At 37.3% G+C, this 13819-nt stretch overlaps 1 protein-coding gene across 1 annotated transcript in view; it reads right to left on the bottom strand.

The window, feature by feature from the left end:
* Window positions 1-10582: 10582 nt before the first annotated feature.
* Window positions 10583-13819, bottom strand: part of LOC137636458 (uncharacterized) — a 3836-nt gene continuing 599 nt past the window's right edge. Inside the window, exons 3-6 of the mRNA XM_068368881.1 lie at window positions 13336-13475; window positions 13051-13149; window positions 12159-12810; window positions 10583-10692 (exon numbers count right to left, since the gene is read on the bottom strand). Of these exons, the coding sequence (XP_068224982.1) occupies window positions 10583-10692; window positions 12159-12810; window positions 13051-13149; window positions 13336-13475 (1001 nt within the window). The remainder of the gene's footprint in view (window positions 10693-12158; window positions 12811-13050; window positions 13150-13335; window positions 13476-13819) is intronic.

Genomic DNA, 13819 nt, shown 5'->3' with positions numbered 1-13819 from the left:
CCATCTTCCATAGTCCAGCTACTTGATCCTTCCAACTGAGAAAGTACTTATCCTATAATGTAGCCTTGTACCTCTACATCAAAGGATATTTCCTCTTCAAAACAAAGTTCCCTTTTCTGCCCATCTTCCATAGTCCAGCTACTTGATCCTTCCAACTGAGAAAGTACTTTATCCTATAATGTAGCCTTGTACCTCTACATCAAAGGATATTTCCTCTTCAAAACAAAGTTCCCTTTTCTGCCCATCTTCCATAGTCCAGCTAATTGATCCTTCCAACTGAGAAAGTACTTTATCCTATAATGTAGCCTTGTACCTCTACATCAAAGGATATTTCCTCTTCAAAACAAAGTTCCCTTTTCTGCCCATCTTCCATAGTCCAGCTACTTGATCCTTCCAACTGAGAAAGTACTTTATCCTATAATATAGCCTTGTACCTCTACATCAAAGGATATTTCCTCTTCAAAACAAAGTTCCCTTTTCTGCCCATCTTCCATAGTCCAGCTACTTGATCCTTCCAACTGAGAAAGTACTTTTTCCTATAATGTAGCCTTGTACCTCTACATCAAAGGATATTTCCTCTTCAAAACAAAGTTCCCTTTTCTGCCCATCTTCCATAGTCCAGCTACTTGATCCTTCCAACTGAGAAAAGTACTTTATCCTATAATGTAGCCTTGTACCTCTACATCAAAGGATATTTCCTCTTCAAAACAAAGTTCCCTTTTCTGCCCATCTTCCATAGTCCAGCTACTTGATCCTTCCAACTGAGAAAGTACTTTATCCTATAATGTAGCCTTGTACCTCTACATTAAAGGATATTTCCTCTTCAAAACAAAGTTCCTTTTTTGTCCATCTTCCATAGTCCAAATACTTGATCGTTCCAACTGAGACAGTACTTATCCTATAATGTAGGGCATGTACCACTACATCAAAGGATATTTCCTCTTCAAAACAAAGTTCCCTTTTCTGCCCATCTTCCATAGTCCAGCTACTTGTTCCTTCCAACTGAGAAAGTACTTTATCCTATAATGTAGCCTTGTACTTCTACATCAAAGGATATTTCCTCTTCAAAACAAAGTTCCCTTTTCTGCCCATCTTCCATAGTCCAGCTACTTGATCCTTCCAACTGAGAAAGTACTTTATCCTATAATTTAGCCTTGTACCTCTACATCAAAGGATATTTCCTCTTCAAAACAAAGGTTCCCTTTTCTGCCCATCTTCCATAGTCCAAATACTTGATCGTTCCAACTGAGACAGTACTTTATCCTATAATGTAGGCATGTACCTCTACATCAAAGGATATTTCCTCTTCAAAACAAAGTTCCTTTTTCTGCCATCTTCCATAGTCCAGCTACTTGATCCTTCAACTGAGAAAGTACTTTATCCTATAATGTAGCCTTGTACCTCTACATCAAGGATATTTCCTCTTCAAAACAAAGTTCCCTTTTCTGCCCATCTTCCATAGTCCAAATACTTGATCGTTCCAACTGAGACAGTACTTTATCCTATAATATAGGCATGTACCTCTACATCAAAGGATATTTCCTCTTCAAAACAAAGTTCCTTTTTCTGCCCATCTTCCATAGTCCAAATACTTGATCGTTCCAACTGAGACAGTACTTTATCCTATAATATAGGCATGTACCTCTACATCAAAGGATATTTCCTCTTCAAAACAAAGTTCCTTTTTCTGCCCATCTTCCATAGTCCAAATACTTGATCGTTCCAACTGAGACAGTACCTTATCCTATAATGTAGGCATGTACAACTACATCAAAGGATATTTCCTCCTCAAAACAAGTTCCTTTTTCTGTCCATCTTCCATAGTCCAAATACTTGATCGTTCCAACTGAGACAGTACTTTATCTATAATGTAGGCATGTACCACTACATCAAAGGATATTTCCTCTTCAAACAAAGTTCCTTTTTTCTGCCCATCTTCCATAGTCCAACTACTTGATCCTTCCAACTGTGAAAGTACTTTATCCTATAATGTAGCCGTGTACCTCTACATCAAAGAGATATTCCTCTTCAAAACAAAGTTCACTTTTCTGCCATCTCCATAGTCCAGCTACTTGATTCTTCCAACTGAGAAATTACTTTATCCTATAATGTAGCCTTGTACCTCTACATCAAAGGATATTTCCTCCTCGAAACAAGGTTCCTTTTTTTGTACATCTTCCATAGTCCAAGTAATTGATCCTTCCAACTGAGAAAGTACTTTATCCTATAATGTAGCCTTGTACCTCTATATCAAAGGATAGTTCCTCCACAAAACAAAGTTCCTTTTTCTGTCCATCTTCCATAGTCCAAATACTTGATCGTTCCAACTGAGACAGTACTTTATCCTATAATGTAGCATGTACCACCACATCAAAGGATATTTCCTCCTCAAAACAAAGTTCCCTTTTCGGTCCATCTTCCATAGTCCCAACTACTTGATCGTTCCAACTGAGACAGTACTTTATCCTATAATATAGCCTTTTACCTCTACATCAAAGGATATTTCCTCTTCAAAACAAAGTTCCCTTTTCTGCCCATCTTCCATAGTCCAGCTACTTGATCCTTCCAACTGAGAAAGTACTTTATCCTATAATGTAGCCCTTGTACCTCTACATTAAAGGATATTTCCTCCTCAAAACAAAGTTCCTTTTTCTGTCCATCTTCCATAGTCCAAATACTTGATCGTTCCAACTGAGACAGTACTTTATCCTATAATGTAGGCATGTACCACTACATCAAAGGATATTTCCTCTTCAAAACAAAGTTCCTTTTTCTGCCCATCTTCCATAGTCCAACTACTTGATCCTTCCAACTGTGAAAGTACTTTATCCTATAATGTAGCCTTGTACCTCTACATCAAAGGATATTTCCTCTTCAAAACAAAGTTCACTTTTCTGCCCATCTTCCATAGTCCAGCTACTTGATCCTTCCAACTGAGAAAGTACTTTATCCTATAATGTAGCCTTGTACCTCTACATTAAAGGATATTTCCTCTCAAAACAAAGTCCTTTTTCTGCCCATCTTCCATAGTCCAACTACTTGATCCTTCCAACTGTGAAAGTACTTTATCCTATAATGTAGCCTTGTACCTCTACATCAAAGGATATTTCTCTTCAAAACAAAGTTCACTTTTCTGCCCATCTTCCATAGTCCAGCTACTTAATCCTTCCAACTGAGAAAGTACTTTATCCTATAATGTAGCCTTGTACCTCTACATCAAAGGATATTTCCTCTTCAAAACAAAGTTCCCTTTTCTGCCCATCTTCCATAGTCAAAGTAATTGATCCTTCCAACTGAGAAAGTACTTTATCTATAATGTAGCCTTGTACCTCTACATCAAAGGATATTTCCTCTTCAAACAAAGTTCCCTTTTCTGCCCATCTTCCATTGTCCAGCTACTTGATCCTTCCAACTGAGAAAGTACTTTATCCTATAATGTAGCCTTGTACCTCTACATCAAAGGATATTTCCTCTTCAAAACCAAGTTCCCTTTTCTGCCCATCTTCCATAGTCCAGCTACTTGATCCTTCCAACTGAGAAAGTACTTTATCCTATAATGTAGCCTTGTACCTCTACATCAAAGGATATTTCCTCTTCAAAACAAAGTTCCCTTTTCTGCCCATCTTCCATAGTCCAGCTACTTGATCCTTCCAACTGAGAAAGTACTTTATCCTATAATGTAGCCTTGTACCTCTACATCAAAGGATATTTCCTCTTCAAAACAAAGTTCCCTTTTCTGCCCATCTTCCATAGTCCAGCTAATTGATCCTTCCAACTGAGAAAGTACTTTATCCTATAATGTAGCCTTGTACCTCTACATCAAAGGATATTTCCTCTTCAAAACAAAGTTCCCTTTTCTGCCCATCTTCCATAGTCCAGCTACTTGATCCTTCCAACTGAGAAAGTACTTTATCCTATAATATAGCCTTGTACCTCTACATCAAAGGATATTTCCTCTTCAAAACAAAGTTCCCTTTTCTGCCCATCTTCCATAGTCCAGCTACTTGATCCTTCCAACTGAGAAAGTACTTTTTCCTATAATGTAGCCTTGTACCTCTACATCAAAGGATATTTCCTCTTCAAAACAAAGTTCCCTTTTCTGCCCATCTTCCATATCCAGCTACTTGATCCTTCCAACTGAGAAAGTACTTTATCCTATAATGTAGCCTTGTACCTCTACATTAAAGGATATTTCCTCTTCAAAAACAAAGTTCCTTTTTTGTCCATCTTCCATAGTCCAAATACTTGATCGTTCCAACTGAGACAGTACTTTATCCTATAATGTAGGCATGTACCACTACATCAAAGGATATTTCCTCTTCAAAACAAAGTTCCCTTTTCTGCCCATCTTCCATAGTCCAGCTACTTGTTCCTTCCAACTGAGAAAGTACTTTATCCTATAATGTAGCCTTGTACTTCTACATCAAAGGATATTTCCTCTTCAAAACAAAGTTCCCTTTTCTGCCCATCTTCCATAGTCCAGCTACTTGATCCTTCCAACTGAGAAAGTACTTTATCCTATAATGTAGCCTTGTACCTCTACATCAAAGGATATTTCCTCTTCAAAACAAAGTTCCCTTTTCTGCCCATCTTCCATAGTCCAAATACTTGATCGTTCCAACTGAGACAGTACTTTATCCTATAATGTAGGCATGTACCTCTACATCAAAGGATATTTCCTCTTCAAAACAAAGTTCCCTTTTTCTGCCCATCTTCCATAGTCCAGCTACTTGATCTTTCCAACTGAGAAAGTACTTTATCCTATAATGTAGCCTTGTACCTCTACATCAAAGGATATTTCCTCTTCAAAACAAAGTTCCCTTTTCTGCCCATCTTCCATAGTCCAAATACTTGATCGTTCCAACTGAGACAGTACTTTATCCTATAATGTAGGCATGTACCTCTACATCAAAGGATATTTCCTCTTCAAAACAAAGTTCCTTTTTCTGCCCATCTTCCATAGTCCAAATACTTGATCGTTCCAACTGAGACAGTACCTTATCCTATAATGTAGGCATGTACAACTACATCAAAGGATATTTCCTCCTCAAAACAAAGTTCCTTTTTCTGTCCATCTTCCATAGTCCAAATCCTTGATCGTTCCAACTGAGACAGTACTTTATCCTATAATGTAGGCATGTACCACTACATCAAAGGATATTTCCTCTTCAAAACAAAGTTCCTTTTTCTGCCCATCTTCCATAGTCCAACTACTTGATCCTTCCAACTGTGAAAGTACTTTATCCTATAATGTAGCCTTGTACCTCTACATCAAAGGATATTTCCTCTTCAAAACAAAGTTCACTTTTCTGCCCATCTTCCATAGTCCAGCTACTTGATCCTTCCAACTGAGAAAGTACTTTATCCTATAATGTAGCCTTGTACCTCTACATCAAAGGATATTTCCTCTTCAAAACAAAGTTCCCTTTTCTGCCCATCTTCCATAGTCAAAGTAATTGATCCTTCCAACTGAGAAAGTACTTTATCCTGTAATGTAGCCTTGTACCTCTACATCAAAGGATATTTCCTCTTCAAAACAAAGTTCCCTTTTCTGCCCATCTTCCATTGTCCAGCCACTTGATCCTTCCAACTGAGAAAGTACTTTATCCTATAATGTAGCCTTGTACCTCTACATCAAAGGATATTTCCTCTTCAAAACAAAGTTCCCTTTTCTGCCCATCTTCCATAGTCCAGCTACTTGATCCTTCCAACTGAGAAAGTACTTTATCCTATAATGTAGCCTTGTACCTCTACATCAAAGGATATTTCCTCTTCAAAACAAAGTTCCCTTTTCTGCCCATCTTCCATAGTCCAGCTACTTGATCCTTCCAACTGAGAAAGTACTTTAACCTATAATGTAGCCTTGTACCTCTACATCAAAGGATATTTCCTCTTCAAAACAAAGTTCCCTTTTCTGCCATCTTCCATAGTCCAGCTAATTGATCCTTCCAACTGAGAAAGTACTTTATCCTATAATGTAGCCTTGTACCTCTACATCAAAGGATATTTCCTCTTCAAAACAAAGTTCCCTTTTCTGCCCATCTTCCATAGTCCAGCTACTTGATCCTTCCAACTGAGAAAGTACTTAATCCTATAATATAGCCTTGTACCTCTACATCAAAGGATATTTCCTCTTCAAAACAAAGTTCCCTTTTCTGCCCATCTTCCATAGTCCAGCTACTTGATCCTTCCAACTGAGAAAGTACTTTTTCCTATAATGTAGCCTTGTACCTCTACATCAAAGGATATTTCCTCTTCAAAACAAAGTTCCCTTTTCTGCCCATCTTCCATAGTCCAGCTACTTGATCCTTCCAACTGAGAAAGTACTTTATCCTATAATGTAGCCTTGTACTTCTACATCAAAGGATATTTCCTCTTCAAAACAAAGTTCCCTTTTCTGCCCATCTTCCATAGTCCAGCTACTTGACCCTTCCAACTGAGAAAGTACTTTATCCTATAATGTAGCCTTGTACCTCTACATTAAAGGATATTTCCTCTTCAAAACAAAGTTCACTTTTCTGTCCATCTTCCATAGTCCAAATACTTGATCGTTCCAACTGAGACAGTACTTTATCCTATAATGTAGGCATGTACCACTACATCAAAGGATATTTCCTCTTCAAAACAAAGTTCCCTTTTCTGCCATCTTCCATAGTCCAGCTACTTGTTCCTTCCAACTGAGAAAGTACTTTATCCTATAATGTAGCCTTGTACCTCTACATCAAAGGATATTTCCTCTTCAAAACAAAGTTCCCTTTTCTGCCCATCTTCCATAGTCCAGCTACTTGATCCTTCCAACTGAGAAAGTACTTTATCCTATAATGTAGCCTTGTACCTCTACATCAAAGGATATTTCCTCTTCAAAACAAAGTTCCCTTTTCTGCCCATCTTCCATAGTCCAGCTACTTGATCCTTCCAACTGAGAAAGTACTTTTCCTATAATGTAGCCTTGTACTTCTACATCAAAGGATATTTCCTCTTCAAAACCAAGTTCCCTTTTCTGCCCATCTTCCATAGTCCAGCTACTTGATCCTTCCAACTGAGAAAGTACTTTATTCCTATAATGTAGCCTTGTACCTCTACATCAAAGGATATTTCCTCCTCAAAACAAAGTTCCTTTTTTCTGGCCATCTTCCATAGTCCAAATACTTGATCGTTCCAACTGAGGCAGTACTTTATCCTATAATGTAGGCATGTACCACTACATCAAAGGATATTTCCTCCTCAAAACAAAATTCCTTTTTCTGTCCATCTTCCTTAGTCCATAGTTTTTTTTTTGGTTTTTGTATTTATTTTAGGTTTTTTTTTTTGCTTTTTCTCTTCTTCCTCTTGCTGCTGTTCCTTTTCTTTTTTTTTTATTTTTGATTTTGTATTTTGTTTTAGTTTTTCTGTTTTTTTCTGCTGCTTTTCTTCCTCCTCCTCTTCCTCCTCTTGCCTGCTGCTCCTTTTTCTTTTTTCTTTTTTTTTAGCTGCTTCTCCTCCTCCTTTTCCCTCTCCTCTTGCTGTTGCTCCTTTTTTTTCTTTCTTTTTTTATGTTATTTAGTTTTTATTTTTGCTGCTTCTCCTCCTCTTTTTCTTCCTCCTCTTACTGCTGCTCCTTTATTTTCTTTTTTTTTTGAATTTTTTTTATTTTTTTTAGGTTTTTTTTTTTGCTGCTTCTCCTCCTCCTTCTCTTCCTCTTCTTGCTGCTGCTCCTTTCTTTCCTTTTTTTTTTATCTTTGTATTTTTTTAGGTTTTTTTTTTGCTACTTCTCCTCTTCCTTCTCTTCCTCTTCTTGCTGCTGCTCCTTTTTTTTTTTTTTTTTTTTTTTTATTTTGTATTTTTTTTAGTTTTTTTTTTTTTTTTTGCTGCTTCTCCTCCTCCTTCTCTTCCTCTTCTTGCTGTTGCTCCTTTTTTTTCTTTCTTTTTTTATGCTATTTAGTTTTTATTTTTGCTGCTTTCTCCTCCTCTTTTTCTTCCTCCTTACTACTGCAGTTTGTTTATTTTCTTTTTTTTTTATTTTTTTTATTTATTTTAGGTTTTTTTTTTTTGCTGCTTCTTCTCCTTCTCTTCCTCCCCTTACTGTTCCTTCTTTTTTTTCTTTTTTTTTTGTATTTTTTTAGGTTTTTTTTTTTTTTTTTGCTGCTTCTCCCTGTTCCTTCTCTTCCTCTTCTTGCTGCTGCTCCTTTTTTTTTTTTTTTTTTTAATTTTGTATTTTTTTTTCTGCTTCTCCTCCTCCTTCTCTTCCTCCTCTTGCTGCTGATCCTTTTTTTATTTTTTTTTATTTTTGTATTTTTTTTAGGTTTTTTTTTTTTTTTGCTGGTTCTCCCCCCTCCTTCTCTTCCTCTTCTTGCTGCTGCTCCTTTTTTTTTTATTTATGGTATTTTTTTTAGTTTTTTTTTTTTTTTGCTGCTTCTCCTCCTCCTTCTCTTCCTCCTCTTGCTGCTGCTCCCTTTTTTTTTTTTTTGGGGGGGGGGTTTGTATTCAAGCCGACTAGTTTCAGGTGTCCTTTCCAATGAAACTGATGTCCTGAACCTGTCCAGAATGAGTGAAGCACAAAACTTAACAAAAAGATTATTCCTTTCCCAACAAAACTAAACAAAAACAAAAAAATCCTTTCCAAATAAAATCAAACAAAAACTTGTATTCCCTTTTTCCTATAAATTTTTTTTTTTTTGGTGGCGATATTATAATCAACCATTTTTTATATTTTTTATTTTTTTTGGTGGCGATATTATAATCACCATTTTTTTGTTTTGTTTTTTTTTGGTGGCGATATCATAATCACCATTTTTTTTTTCTTTTTTGGTGGCGATATTATAATCACCATTTTTTTTTGGTGGCGATATTATAATCACCATTTTTTTGTTTTTTAATTTTTTTTTTGTGGTGATATTATAATCATCATTTTTATCTTTTTTTTTTGGTGGCGATATTATAATCAACCATTTTTTTGTTTTTTATTTTTTTTGGTGGCGATATTATAATCACCATTTTTTTTGTTTTTATTTTTTTTTGGTGGCCATGTTATAATCACCATTTTTTGTTTTTTATTTTTTTTTGGTGGCGATATTATAATCACCATTTTTATTTAATTTTTTTTTTTTGGTGGCGATATTATAATCACAATTTTTTTATTTTTTATTTTTTTTGGTGGTGATATTATAATCACCATTTTTTTGTTTTTAATTTTTTTTTGGTGGCGATATTATAATCACCATTTTTCATATTTTTTTATTTTTTTTTGGTGGCGATATTATAATCACCATTTTTATTTCTTTTTTTTTTTGGTGGCGATATTATAATCACCATTTTTTTTTTTTTGGTGGCGATATTATAATCACCATTTTTTTGTTTTTTAATTTTTTTTTGGTGGCGATATTATAATCACCATTTTTATTTTTTTTTTTTTTGGTGGCGATATTATAATTACCATTTTTTTGTTTTTTGTTTTTTTGGTGGCGATATTATAATCACCATTTTTTTTTTTTTTTTGCTGGCGATATTATAATCACCATTTTTTTGTTTATTGTTTTTTTTTTGCTGCTTCTCCTCCTCCTTCTCTTCCTCCTCTGTATGCTGCCTTTTTTTCATTTTTTTTTTTTAATTTTTTTAGTATTTTCATTTTTTTTTTGCTGCATCTGTTCCTGGTGTTTCTCACGACCCACAGCTGTTGGCAGATTCTGCTCTCTCTCATAACTGATGCTGTTAGCTACTATCAATTGTAGCTGCTAATTACTGCTGCTGCTAGCTGCAGTCTCTGCTATTGTTAGCTGTTGTATGCTGCAACGTTGCTTTCGGCTACTAGCTGCTGCTATTTGCTACTGCAAGCTGCTGTTGCTAGTGCTGCTGCTTGCTGCTGCTACTGCTGCTCTTGCTTGCGGCTGCTGCTTCTGCTTACTGCTGCTTTTGCAGACTGCTGCTGCTGCTGCTTTTGCTAGCTGCAGCTGCTGCTACCTTCGGTAGCTGCTGCTGCTTTTGCTAGCTGCTGCTGCTGCTGCAGCCTGCTGTAGCTGCTGCTTGCTTCTGCTGCAGCCGCTCGCTACTGCAACTGTTGCTGCTGCAAGCTGCTGCTGCTAGCACATGCTGCTTGCTGTTGCTCCTAGCTGCTGCTAGCTGCTTCTGCTAACGTCTGCTGCATACTGCTGCTAACTTCAGCTGCGACTGCTGCTAGCTACTGCTAACCGTTGCTTTCCCATTGCTGCTGGTTCTGCTACTGCTGCTAACTTTTGCTAGCTGTTACTATCTTCTGCTCCTGCTATTTGATGCTCCACAGCTGCGAGCTCCTAAAAATTTGGACTGATGAAGGACTACCTCCAAAAGATGTAGCTTCTCTTTCCAGCCAAAGATGTCTTGGTTCAACCTCCAAGAACATGTCTGCATACTAGAAGAATCCCAGCTTCATCCCTCTGCATAGCCAGTCTTCTAGATTATGCGCCCAGAACCACCCGAAGGTTGGTATCCAAAGGAATAGATCTAGATATCTGACCATTTGTACACTTGACAAAGGTCCTGTACACCCCATCAAAGTACATAGTATACTAAACTCAGCCAGGTTTCTTCCTTCTGCAGCACCAATCCTCCAGATTATTCCAAGCATCGTTCAAGCTGGAAAGTTAGCCTTGCGTCCTGTGAGCTGGGGGCAGTCTATCCAAGCGTCCTTCAAGCCGAATCGTTTCTGGTGTCCTTTCCAGTGAAACTGATGTCCTGAACCTGTCCAGAATGGGTGAAGCACAAAACTTAACAAAAAGATTATTCCTTTCCAAACAAAACTAAACAGAAGAAAAAAATTCCTTTCCAAAATAAAATCAAACAAATTTTATTCCCTTTTTCCTATAAATATTTTTTTTTTTTGGTGGCGATATTATAATCACCATTTTTTTGTTTTTTATTTTTTTTGGTGGCGATATTATAGTCACCATTTTTTTGTTTTTTATTTTTTTTTGGTGGCGATATTATAATCACCATTTTTTTGTTTTTTATTTTTTTTGGTGGCGATATTATAATCACCATTTTTTTGTTTTTTATTTTTTTTGGTGGCGATATTATAATCACCATTTTTTTGTTTTTTACTTTTTTTGGTGGCGATATTATAATCACCATTTTTTTGTTTTTTATTTTTTTGGTGGCGATATTATAATCACCATTTTTTTGTTTTTTATTTTTTTTGGTGGCGATATTATAATCACCATTTTTTTGTTTTTTATTTTTTTTGGTGGCGATATTATAATCACCATTTTTTTTGTTTTTTGTTTTTTTTTTGGTGGCGATATTATAATCACCATTTTTTTGTTTTTTATTTTTTTTTGTGGCGATATTATAATCACCATTTTTTTGTTTTTTATTTTTTTTGGTGGCGATATTATAATCACCATTTTTTTGTTTTTTATTTTTTTTGGTGGCGATATTATAATCACCAGAGGTAGCCCCTTTATACTGAAATAGGTCTCGGCCAACTTCCCTCACTCCAGCTAGCCAAGTACAGAAAAAGTCAATCGAACTGCTGCTCCAGTGCTGCTAAATAATGCTACTGCTCCACTGTTGCTGCTGCTGCTGCTGCTGCTGCTACTGCTGCTAGCAGCTTCTGTTACTGCTGCTATTTACTAAATATTATTTAAGGTGCTGCTGTTCACCAAACCATAAATGCCACCTTCAAAAAGTTGATGCAGCTTCTTTCCCCCAGCAAAATGGTTTTGGCCCAACCTCCAAGAACTAGTCTGCATACTAGAAGAATCCCAGCTTCATCCCTCTGCAGAGCCGGTCTTCTAGATTATTCCCCCAGAACCACCCGAAGGTTGGTATCCGAAAGAATAGATCTAGATATCCGACCATTTGTACACTTGACAAAGGTCCTGTACACCCCATCAAGGTACATAGCATACTAGAATCAGCCAGGTTTCTTCCCTCTGCAGAGCCATCCTTTTCAGTTAGTCCAAGCACCATTTCAGCTGAGGGGTTTAGCCACAAATCCATTGAGGTGGGCAGTTATTCTAAACATCCTGAATTTTTTTTTTCGAAGTAGTGAACTTAAACTACTTTTTCACAAAAAATTATCCACTTTTTTTAATTTTCCATTTTGTATTTTTTTAGATTTTTTTTAGCATTTTATTATTTTTTTTTTTCAGTTTTTTCTGTTTTTATTTTATGGGGCTTTTAATTTTTTCTACAGTTTCTATTACGTCTTCCTCCTCTTCCTCTTTTCTTATTTGCAGTCTTCCTTTCTGATTTTTGTGACGACGACTTCAAAGGACTTCTGTCCATATCCTCTTTACCGGACAACACACTGTAGTAATTATGAACAGGAACTTCATATGTATCAGAATCCAATCTCTCTTCTTCCTCTGAGAACTCTTCATTACTGCTCTGCTCCTTTGAGAGATTGCTATTTTTTCTTTCTGCCTTTGAGAGCTGTCTTTTCCTATCCTCTCTCTTTGAGAGTTTTTTATTACTCCTCTTTTTATTTGAGAGCTTTCCATTATTTCTCTCTTTCTTTAATAGCTCTCTGTTATTCATCTCTTCCTTAGACACTTCACTATTACTGCTTTCTTCCTTAGACACTTCACTATTACTGCTTTCTTCCTTAGACACTTTGCCATTACTGATCTCTTCCTTTGAGAGCTTTCTTTTTCTCCTCTTTTTCTTTGGGAGTTTTTCATCACTTCTCACTGCCTTTGAATCGTCTTCAGACCGATGTTCTTCAAGAGTAAGAACTTTTTCTTCTTCCTCCTTCTCTTCCTCTACATCCTTTTCTTCTCCTCTTTGAGGAAGAACGGGCTCAGTTAGCTGTTCTTCCACTGGAAGATCGATTTCATCTTCCAGTTCATCCTCGACCTCTTGTTCAGCAGGGAGATCGATCTCTTCTTCCAGTTCATCCTCGACCTCTTGTTCAGCAGGGAGATCGATCTCTTCTTCCAGTTCATCCTCGACCTCTTGTTCAGCAGGGAGATCGATCTCATCTTCCAGTTCATTCTCGACCTCTTGTTCAGCAGGGAGATCGATCTCATCTTCCAGTTCATCCTCGACCTCCTGTTCAGCAGGGAGATCGATCTCTTCTTCCAGTTCATCCTCGACCTCTTGTTCAGCAGGGAGATCGATCTCTTCTTCCAGTTCATCCTCGACCTCTTGTTCTGCAGGAAGATCTACTTCATCTTCCAGTTCATCCTCGACCTCCTGTTCAGCAGGGAGATCGATCTCTTCTTCCAGTTCATCCTCGACCTCCTGTTCAGCAGGGAGATCGATCTCTTCTTCCAGTTCATCCTCGACCTCTTGTTCAGCAGGAAGATCGACTTCATCTTCCAGTTCATCCTCGACCTCTTGTTCCGCAGGATCTACTTCATCTTCCAGTTCATCCTCGACCTCTTGTTCCGCAGGAAGATCTACTTCATCTTCCAGTTCATCCTCGACCTCTTGTTCAGCAGGAAGATCGAATTCCTGGAAAGCTACTTCAGCTGGAAGAAATTCACCATCTTCCAGCTCTTCGGGGAATGCTTCTTCAGCTGGAAGATATTCACTATCTTCCAGCTCTTCCTGGAACATTCCTTCAGCTGGAAGAAACTCACTCTCTTCCAGCTCTTCCTGGAACATTCTTTCAGCTGGAAGAAACTCACCCTCTTCCAGCTCTTCCTGGAACATTTCTTCAGCTGGAAGAAACTCGCCCTCTTCCAGCTCTTCCTGGAACATTCCTTCAGCTGGAAGAAACTCGCCCTCTTCCAGCTCTTCCTGGAACATTCCTTCAGCTGGAAGAAACTCGCCCTCTTCCAGCTCTTCCTGGAACATTCCTTCAGCTGGAAGAAACTCGCCCTCTTCCAGCTCTTCCTGGAACATTCCCTCAGCTGGAAGA

This window comes from Palaemon carinicauda, unplaced genomic scaffold (assembly GCF_036898095.1).
Source record: "Palaemon carinicauda isolate YSFRI2023 unplaced genomic scaffold, ASM3689809v2 scaffold304, whole genome shotgun sequence".
Classification (NCBI taxonomy): domain Eukaryota; kingdom Metazoa; phylum Arthropoda; class Malacostraca; order Decapoda; family Palaemonidae; genus Palaemon; species Palaemon carinicauda.
The sequence above is the reverse complement of the archived record's forward strand: the minus strand, read 5'-3'. Positions and strand labels throughout refer to the sequence as shown.